The 10082-nt window shown below is 41.6% G+C and overlaps 1 protein-coding gene across 4 annotated transcripts in view; it reads right to left on the minus strand.

Moving 5' to 3' along the window:
* The window catches only part of LOC138959929 (uncharacterized), an 11855-nt gene continuing 1773 nt past the window's right edge, over nt 1–10082 (minus strand). Inside the window, exons 1-4 of one of the 4 annotated variants that reach the window (XR_011453835.1) lie at nt 9484–9910; nt 7508–7603; nt 4946–5040; nt 1–2961 (exon numbers count right to left, since the gene is read on the minus strand). Coding sequence is in view for 1 of the 4 variants with exons in the window: in XM_070331602.1 (XP_070187703.1) it covers nt 2621–2961; nt 4946–5040; nt 7503–7603; nt 9484–9507 (561 nt within the window). In the remaining 3 variants the exon portion in view is untranslated. Of the gene's footprint in view, nt 2962–3713; nt 3892–4945; nt 5041–7502; nt 7604–9483 lie in introns of those variants that run through there. The other 3 variants (XM_070331602.1, XR_011453837.1, XR_011453836.1) reach the window with 3 other exon arrangements.

The raw sequence follows: 10082 nt of genomic DNA on the forward strand, positions 1-10082 counted from the left end.
TAATATGACTCAAATTGTATTCAATCGATTAACAGTACATGAGTAATGTGACATTCTGTACATATAAAATGTTCACAGTCAGTCCAATGGACATTCTCTGTACCTTTTTATTGATCTGTACTTTTCCTTCCTCGGTAAGAACACATGTATTTTAAGCCTAAAGCCCAAAGAACATTATTTTAAGTCTAAACTAACAGACAAAAATGGCATGACTCCAGAGTTACATGGGTGCAACCTGGAAAATTTAAAAAAAACGGCAAAAGTTGGGGTCCAAGCTTTTTTAGTATTTAAAATGCCAAAAAAACCCTCTCCTGGAACAAAAACATCGGCAGCCGATGAAACCAACAACCGGCTGCCGGCGTGTAGCCGGCAGAGTTGCACCCATGGAGTTACTCTTTCTAGAATCACACTGTGGGTGAAAAAATAGGCCTGATGAATAGGTTCTGTTCCGAAAATCACTCTGCAGAAAAACAAAATATAAGCCTATAAAGGGCTAACAAAACAATGGCACAGAGGTTTGTGGGCTTGAACAAAAAAGCAAACAGTAAAGTGACGCCACTTCAATTTTCTGTCTTGGAACATGGCGCCGTGCTAAACATTTTCTTTTGAATATGTAAATGCAATCGAGCAACAAAAAAACAAGTGTATAGACATAGTAAATTAGTATCTTGCAGAAAGCCATATATACATGTAATACTCTATTTATTCTACAATCTTCTAGCACAATTTTTCTCACTTTGAGTCGGGTTACTTTCAAACTTCAAACCGCTACATTTGACTTGGAAATCATGCAACCGCATCAGAAGGAGATTGCCTCTGTTTACATTGACTGTGATGTTTGAACATTGAATCAGTTAAATTTGAGCATAATGTGCTCTATACGAAAAAAAAACCCACCCAAAACATGGCCCTCAAGAACATAACAAATAGACAGCTGTACAGAACAACATACTATTTGAACACATTACTAGCTCTGTCTGCACTGTTGTGTCATTGAGATCAGTGTCTATATTATCCTAAACCTCTCTTCCAAAGTAAAATCTCATTCTCGCAACAATACTTCAGCTCACTGCACTGTGTTCTGCTGGCCAAGTCAAATGTTTTATAAAGCAACCCAGTATCGTTTGATCGTTTGCATGTGAAAATGGTTAATTTACAAAAAGAAGCTAATAGTCTCTGCTACCTTCACCGGACTATGACTAAAACTTTTTTTTTACTGCATCCAAGGACATTAAAACCCTGTTATTCAGGAATGCTGTGTCACAGCAAGACATAACTTCTGAATTACAGCATCCCATAAATAAATAAAAAATAAAAAAAGACATTTGCTTCAGAATGTAAATGTTATGTGTAGGGATTTTCCCATTTTCTGTCGGATAGCAGCAGATGTTCCAATGCGGTACGGGGGGAAAGTAGCACTGTGATAGATAAGGATAGATAAGATTCATATAGTCCTGTGAGGTTATCCTCATGGGAATTTGCGCTGCTTTCTCCCTGGAGAAAGCGTCGCTGCCATACAGTATACAGTGCTACCAATATTTGTGATTTGTTTCCCTCCATGCATGTTTTCCTGTTTCCATACCCTAAGACTTTCGCTGTGAACTCAGGTTCTTTATCATGCACATGCGTGCACACGGAGTTGTTTGGACACCGAGGAGAGTCTGCATAAAGTTGATTCTGGAAAATAAATCCCCCGCCAAACAAGGGGATCGAACGCACGCCGATAGAGACAACTGGTTTTGAAGCCAGCGCCACTACCGGCTAAGCCATTTCCCCACCCTGCCGACTGAAATATTCATGAAACCTGATTTTGTTGTGCTACTGCATTTCACTTGTTCAACAGCAATGGAATGACAGCTTGCTTGGTCTATGAAACTGGCCAAAGACCAAACTTTTAAATGGTATCAGATGAGCCTTCAACTTTGACACATGTATACAAAAATGATCAGCCTTGGTGCTCTCACCACAGAAAGAAGTATGGGAACTGATTTTTTGTCCAAATAGGTGGATCAACTTGTCCCTTGAAAACGTCTGGCCAGACCTGAGCTGTTGAGCTGAACTGCTGTCACGAGATGGTGTGTGCCCTTGAAAGTACATGAACTACACAACACACAGACTAGCATTCTTAACAAACACGCTCCACATCAGAGTTGGCTTTTTTCCCCTTGGGCTGTCTTCTTCCAGACTGAACAGGATGTGGAAGATCAACATTTAGTTTCCTCCCAAAAAATGCAGGATCTTCAAGTCTCCAGTTGTCTCTATTCTGTGCTATGGCTGTGGGACATGGCTGCTGACGATGAAAGAAGAATCTAGGTATTTGTCTATTTGAGACAAAATGACCCAGGAAACTGTATCTCATACAGAAAGCTGAATACAGTGGACCCCCTTTTAAGACCCCCCAATTTAAGACTTCCTCCCTTTTACAACCTTGTATTTTCACACTGGAACGCCGAAGAAGAAGAAGAAGAAGTATTTTCGCACATTTTGTTCTCAAGCCTTGTAAATTTACCCCCATTTTAAGACTCCCTCCTTTTTAAGACCTGATTTTCTCAGATTTTTTTAGGTCGTAAAAGGGGGTTCCACTGTACCACAAACTGTGCGCAGAACTTGGTGAAAAGCATCATGAACCTCTCTTGACAACTGCTGGACGATGGAAGTTGGAGTGGTTGGGCCATGTCAAGAGGCATAAAACCCAAGATGATACTGCAAGGCACCATTGATGAAGGACACAGTCGTGGATCATGGAAGACAAGGCAAGAATTGGTCCAACAATGGCAAGGACTGGACGTAATGAGCGCTCCTGGCCTCCTGTAGACTGCATAGCCTGGAGAAGGATTTCTCCTGCTTCTGCCTTGAAGTCCCACATGAACTTGATGAAGACTGTCTGACTGAAGGGACTAGTGGTGATGATGATGACAACAATTGTTTTCACTGAATCAATGTCAGTCCTGCTGTGGATGTCTGAAATAAACAAAACCCCACACGTTTCAATGAGTCCCTGCAAGTATCACAGAAAAGAACAGCCAGCAGTGCTAGTTCATTGTCTAAAACTTCTTTTTATAAGTGCAGCTTTCAAATCAATGTTCAATGGGCACAGCAAGTCAACATATATATTTCATATTTTTTAGAAAGCTTGAGGGTAATAAAACTGTGCTCTCTTATCACTATACACACAGTGAAAACAATTTCTCCCCTATACACATCAGACACAAAATAGCAAACTACCAAACTCTGGGCCTCACTATGATTTACCTGTGTAAAAGGGAAGGTGTTGTGATGATATTGTTTTAGTCTGACACTATTTAGTCTTGTTTCTAACCCATGATTCCTAGTTAAAACAGCTAAAAGCTTTTCACTAAGGCCTCCTGTTCAACTATTTGTATCCTGCTGTACACACCAGAGGTTCTGTAATGTCACACACCACATCTTTATTCGTATTCTATTGCATGAGAATCATAGAGGTAGTGGCGCTCAGAGCTTGATATTTTCATGTCTTGGGAGTTTGATCTTCTTCGCTCATGGCCTTAGACTCCCACGTTCATTCATGTTTTTAGCACGAGTGGATTTTTACATGTATGACCGTTTTTATCCCGCCATTCAGGCAGCATACGCCGATTTCGGGGGAGGCATGCTGGGTATTTTCATGTTTCTATAACCCACCGAACTCTGACATGGATTACAGGATCTTTTCCGTGTGCACTTGGTCTTGTACTTGCGTGTACACACGAAGGGGGTTAGGTCACTAGCAGGTCTGCACATAAGTTGACCTGGGAGATCGGAAAAATCTCCACTCTTAACCCACCAGGCGGCAGCGACCGGGATGCGAACCCACGACCTCCCAGTTAGAAGGCCGACGTCTTACCACCACGCCACTGTGCCCATCTTGGAAGTCTGATTAAAGTAAACAATTCATTATTAAATAACAAGAAGAATATTCCCAAGCTATCTGGGAAACATGATATGTGTGCTGACTTGGTGTGCCCTTTAAGACATAACCAGTAATCTTGCAATTATATCTAGGCAAACAGTTCATCAGAACTTCATGTCAGAAAGTGCAAAGTTTGGGGGAGCTCTGTGCAGTGTGTACAATGTGACAGCCATACTATATAACATTAAGACAAGCCAGCTGACTCTAGCCGGGCAATAATTTTTTAGCCGGGAAAATACACTACTTCCACTTCAAAACTTAGCAGCAGATTTCATAAGAACCAGCCAGGTGCAATTCAATCAATCAATCAATCAATCAATCATTATGAGACTTATATCGCGCGTATTCCGTGGGTACAGTTCTAAGCGCAGGGATTTATTTTAATTTTTTATTTTATGCAATATATATCGCGCACATATTCAAGGCGCAGGGATTTATTTATGCCGTGTGAGATGGAATTTTGTTTACACAATACATCACGTATTCACATCGGCCAGCAGATCGCAGCCATTTCGGCGCATATCCTACTTTTCACGGCCTATTATTCCAAGTCACACGGGTATTTTGGTGGACATTTTTTATCTATGCCTTTACAATTTTGCCAGGAAAGACCCTTTTGTCAATCGTGGGATCTTTAACGTGCATACCCCAATGTAGTGTACACAAAGGGACCTCGGTTTTTCGTCTCATCCGAAAGACTAGCACTTGAACCCACCACCTAGGTTAGGAAAGGGGGGAGATAATTGCTAACGCCCTGCAATTGCAATTGCCTAGTGTATAAGATGCAGGCCTTCCACGCCAAAGGTTAAGTCAAGAAGTGTTTGAATCCTGGCTGTTGAAATGTTTTGTCCATCTCCCGAGGCAACTTATAATTGCATCTCCCTAAATTGAAGTACATGTATACGGTTGCCTAAAGGGCTGGGTAAAAACAGTCATACATTTCAAAACCTACTCGTGCTGTTCTTTGGAGTTACAACCCATGAATGCAGGTTCAAACAGGTTATGAGAATGACTTACCAGTTAATACAATATGTTCTGCCCAGGGACTCTTTTCTGCTTCCGCCACAACAAGTTGAATTTCCGCAGATGTTACTTCTCTCCCTGCCATAGGACTGGAAAAAATTAAAATTTTTTTTAAAGAAAACACACACCAGGAAAAAAAATAAACTAATGAACAAAGGTAGCTGGTGGAACAAGTAATAATTCGACCTTTATCAACAGCTATTGTGTTTTCAGCGTAGCAATAGGGTCCGATATTTAGACGAGACAAGTATAATGCCGACGAGTCGAAGACGAGTCGCATTATACTTGTTCGAGTCTAAATATCGGACCCTATTGCTACGCTGAAAACACAATAGCGATTATATATGCTGTTCTGACCTTGATTTGTTGTTCCAAACTTACAAAAGGACAGTTTTTGCGTCGATGCGTTGATCTTAGGTTTTGATAGCAGACGCCGTTTCTTATGCGCATTAGTTTTGCGCAGGCGCCACAATGCGAGCAGACGGCAGCGAAGTCAATTTCAGTTTGGGTGAATGGCATTTATACTTGTCTCGTCATGAAGCGAATTGTTCATCCTCAGTTATAAACGACTACATGAATGTTAGTGCCATGGGCTGTACATCAATACTTCAGAGGGGAAGTGGGTATTTAGTGTGGAGTTACGAGATAAGAAAGTCGGCCATTTTTCTCAATATGCTTTTGGATATTGAGTAAAATGGCCGACTTCCGTAGCATTATGCTTTGATGATCGGAAGAGGCCATCCAATCACAGCCCCCGAATTCCCCCGCGTGTCCTTCAGAATAGCTATATAAGAAGATTACTTCAAAATAGAATAATGATATTTGCCAAAGCAAGTATGTCAGAAAGTACTGATAAACAGCAATCTGGTGTGCATCATTATTTGTTTTGTGTCAAGCCAATTAACCCCTGAGGTTCACAGTGAACAGTAATGTACCAAGTAGATCTTCCTATGTGTATAGTCTAGAAAATATGCACATGAATTGTGATCAATCGGGCGGGGATGTAGCTCAGTCGGTAGCGCGCTGGATTTGTATCCAGTTGGCCGATGTCAGCGTGAGTTCGTCCCCACGTTCGGCGAGAGATTTATTTCTCAGAGTCAACTTTGTGTGCAGACTCTCCTCGGTGTCCGAACACCCCCGTGTATACACGCAAGCACAAGACTAAGTGCGCACGAAAAAGATCCTGTAATCCATGTCAGAGTTCGGTGGGTTGTAGAAACACGAAAATACCCAGCATGCTTCCTCCGAAAACGGCGTATGGCTGCCTAAATGGCGGGGTAAAAACCGGTCATACACGTAACATTCCACTCGAGCAAAAAACACGAGTGTACGTGGGAGTTTCAGCCCACGATCACAGAAGAAGAAGAAGAAGAAGAAGAAGAAGTGATCAATCGATAAGACTGAAGAACAAACCATGAAAATAACACCACCACTAAATAGCACACAGAATGCCAAAAGAGATTGTTGAAGGCTCACTCCTTTGTGACATACAGTTAAGCTCACCCTTTGTGACATACAGTTAAGCTCACCCTTTGTGACATACAGTTAAGCTCACCCTTTGTGACATACAGTTAAGCTCACCCTTTGTGACATACAGTTAAGCTCACCCTTTGTGACATACAGTTAAGCTCACCCTTTGTGACATACAGTTAAGCTCACCCTTTGTGACATACAGTTAAGCTCACCCTTTGTGACATACAGTTAAGCTCACCCTTTGTGACATACAGTTAAGCTCACCCTTTGTGACATACAGTTAAGCTCACCCTTTGTGACATACAGTTAAGCTCACCCTTTGTGACATACAGTTAAGCTCACCCTTTGTGACATACAGTTAAGCTCACCCTTTGTGACATACAGTTAAGCTCACCCTTTGTGACATACAGTTAAGCTCACCCTTTGTGACATACAGTTAAGCTCACCCTTTGTGACATACAGTTAAGCTCACCCTTTGTGACATACAGTTAAGCTCACCCTTTGTGACATACAGTTAAGCTCACCCTTTGTGACATACAGTTAAGCTCACCCTTTGTGACATACAGTTAAGCTCACCCTTTGTGACATACAGTTAAGCTCACCCTTTGTGACATACAGTTAAGCTCACCCTTTGTGACATACAGTTAAGCTCACCCTTTGTGACATACAGTTAAGCTCACCCTTTGTGACATACAGTTAAGCTCACCCTTTGTGACATACAGTTAAGCTCACCCTTTGTGACATACAGTTAAGCTCACCCTTTCAGATATGGCCAGGCTTTTACTTGGGACAAGACCATCTTTCTGTTGGGTCACATACCAGAAAACAAGTGGTAAGCAGATAAATATCTTATCAGTGGCATTTGAAATAGACTTCATAAGATATTGCACTGTCATTTCAACTTTGGCCGGTTGCAAATGGCATACATGTTTGGATTTGATGTATTAATCTCTGGGCTGAGAAGATAAAGCCATACTGTAATGTATATTTTGTCCCTTTTGGTTTCTACTAGATTAATTCACATAACACCTGGCATGATGGCCTGTGGAACAAAGAATATGATTAAAATCTTACCAACCTTACCTCCCAGCAACTGACAGTGAAGTCAGTAAAGAACTGCTGGGTGTTCTGCATACCTGGACCCAAGAAGGCAGCTTCCTCATCCCTCACGCCACAGGACTACAAAGACAAAAAAAGCAACAGGATTATAGGCACTTGCATGAACTGACTTGGAAGTTGAACACTTTTACATAGCATCATAGATGAGCCACGCCACGGTCATGATCAGCTCTGCATGGGTACCACAGTGCTTCATCATTTGACTGTTGTTACTCCTTGTGTAAAGCATGTTTTATGAGCAAATCACTTCCAACTTGTGGTCACACTACATTGTTCTTTCTGGCCAAGTTTAGGGTTAAACAACCCAAAGTATCATTACCACTTTCAATTGATGCACGGGAACATACCAGTTTCGAAGAAGAAGCTAGTCTTGGCTCACTCAGACTTACTGTGAACAAGACATCTAATGCCTTTGAGGGATGTTAAAACCTTCTTAAAATCTTGTCATAATTTGAAATCTTCAACAGGGATGGGCAAATCTCAAAATGTTAACTCGCTAGCCGGGCAATTAACTTCAAGAAAGTCACTAGCCCGGCAGAAATTTTGCTGGCCTGGTACCAGTGGTAGATGCCACTGTTGATCTGCAGTGTTTACATGGCTTTAAAACTCGAAATGAGAACAAAAAAGGTCGCATTTGACCAGAGTTTTCATTAGCCAGCCGGGCGAGTTGTCAGGCGGTTTTCACTAGCCGGGCAGATGTTTTACTCGCCCCAGGGCTATCCGTGCTTTGAGACATAAAATGATAAAATCAAATTTTGAAGAACAGTCCCCAAATGTTTCAGAATACAAACATTATGTGAGCAATCTACTACCGACTGTACAGATAATGATATTTTCTGTCAGATAACCATGGTTGTCTGAAGGCGGTGCTGTTGCAGTTTTGGTTGTCTGAAGGCGGTGCTGTTACAGTTTAACAGTGACAGCAGCACTGTGATCGGGTAACTCCCTATGCGAAGATGTACAATGGACTGACTAGTAACATCTTCTTCGTGTACCGGGTAACCTGATTTAGTTGGATAACTCATTAACTGCATTTCATGAGTTCAACTGCAGTTGAACGACTGTGCTTCGGGTTCATGCAACTGGTGGTTAAAGCTCGGTGGTAATGACTCTAGTGGTTGATATCTAAGTTATTATAGCATAGCCTCATTCACTATGTGCGTACGTACATGCTCATTGCAACACTTGCATTGTTTACGTCAGGTGCCAGGAGATCGGTTCTTCACTACTCTCATCTGATCTTGATGCACATGTTGTATACATCAATCAATCAATCAATATGATGCTTATATCGCGTGTATTCCGTGGGTACAGTTTTAAGCGCAGGGATTTTATTTTTTTATTTTATTTTATTTTATGCAATTTATATTGAGCACATATTCAAGGCGCAGGGATTTATTTATGCCGTTTGAGATGGAATTTTTTTACACAATACATCACGCATTCACATCGGCCAGCAGATCGCAGCCATTTCGGCGCATATCCTACTTTTCACGGCCTATTATTCCAAGTCACACGGGTATTTTGGTGGACATTTTTATCTATGCCTATACAATTTTGCCAGGAAAGACCCTTTTGTCAATCGTGAGATCTTTAACGTGCACACCCCAATGTAGTGTACACGAAGGGACCTCGGTTTTTCGTCTCATCCGAAAGACCAGCACTTGAACCCACCACCTAGGTTAGGAAAGGGGGGAAAAAATTGCTAACGCCCTGACCCAGGGTCGAACTCGCAACCTCTCGCAAGTGCGTTACCACTCGGCCACCCAGTCCTTACATGTATTTAGGGCATTTACACCCCTTTGTTGCACTGATCACAAATACGTAATTGGTTTTTGCTCGAATGATTGTTGCAATAGGTGTTGCATTCTGTGATTGACTGATTATGATGACTTGATGCCCGCCAGACTATACTTTTCTTCCACAGAATTATGGCATACCTTGCGTAAAATCTCTGCAAACATGACCTCTCTGTCGACTGAATGGTGACGATCCTCCACAGCACAGAAGTCAAAGTGGTCTGCAGTTGGGAGTCGTCTAGATTCTCGGCTTCCATACCTGTAACAAGCGAGGTGTTTATGAGAAAATCATGCCTCAAAATAAGTATGTAGTTTGCTTGAGGGAAAAACACAACATAGAAAAGTGTGATTTAGATGTCCTTGGAATTCCACCTTCACCTACAGTGTATTATATTAGCAAAGTAGGTTGGATACATTAATTTAATTGTCTTACTGTGAACGTCATTCCTCTGTCTTTTTCATTGTCACTTGAACAACATGCACTTATCATTGTCAATCAAGCAAACGCCTCAGTTATTCTCTACTGTTAAAAAAATACATCTTTGATCTAACATTCCGTATTTTTACTGCCCTTGCAGTAATAATATACATAGAGTTATATTGGGTACATCAACTTCAGTGCATCCTCACAGCATGACAGTTGACACTCGTGACAGGCCTAAAAGTGAAACTGAAAGTGGCGAGTAGAAACATGTAACTGGCGAGTAGAAATGTTCATCTACTCGCCAAATGCGAGTAAA

This window comes from Littorina saxatilis, linkage group LG2 (assembly GCF_037325665.1).
Source record: "Littorina saxatilis isolate snail1 linkage group LG2, US_GU_Lsax_2.0, whole genome shotgun sequence".
Taxonomy (NCBI): Eukaryota; Metazoa; Mollusca; class Gastropoda; order Littorinimorpha; family Littorinidae; genus Littorina; species Littorina saxatilis.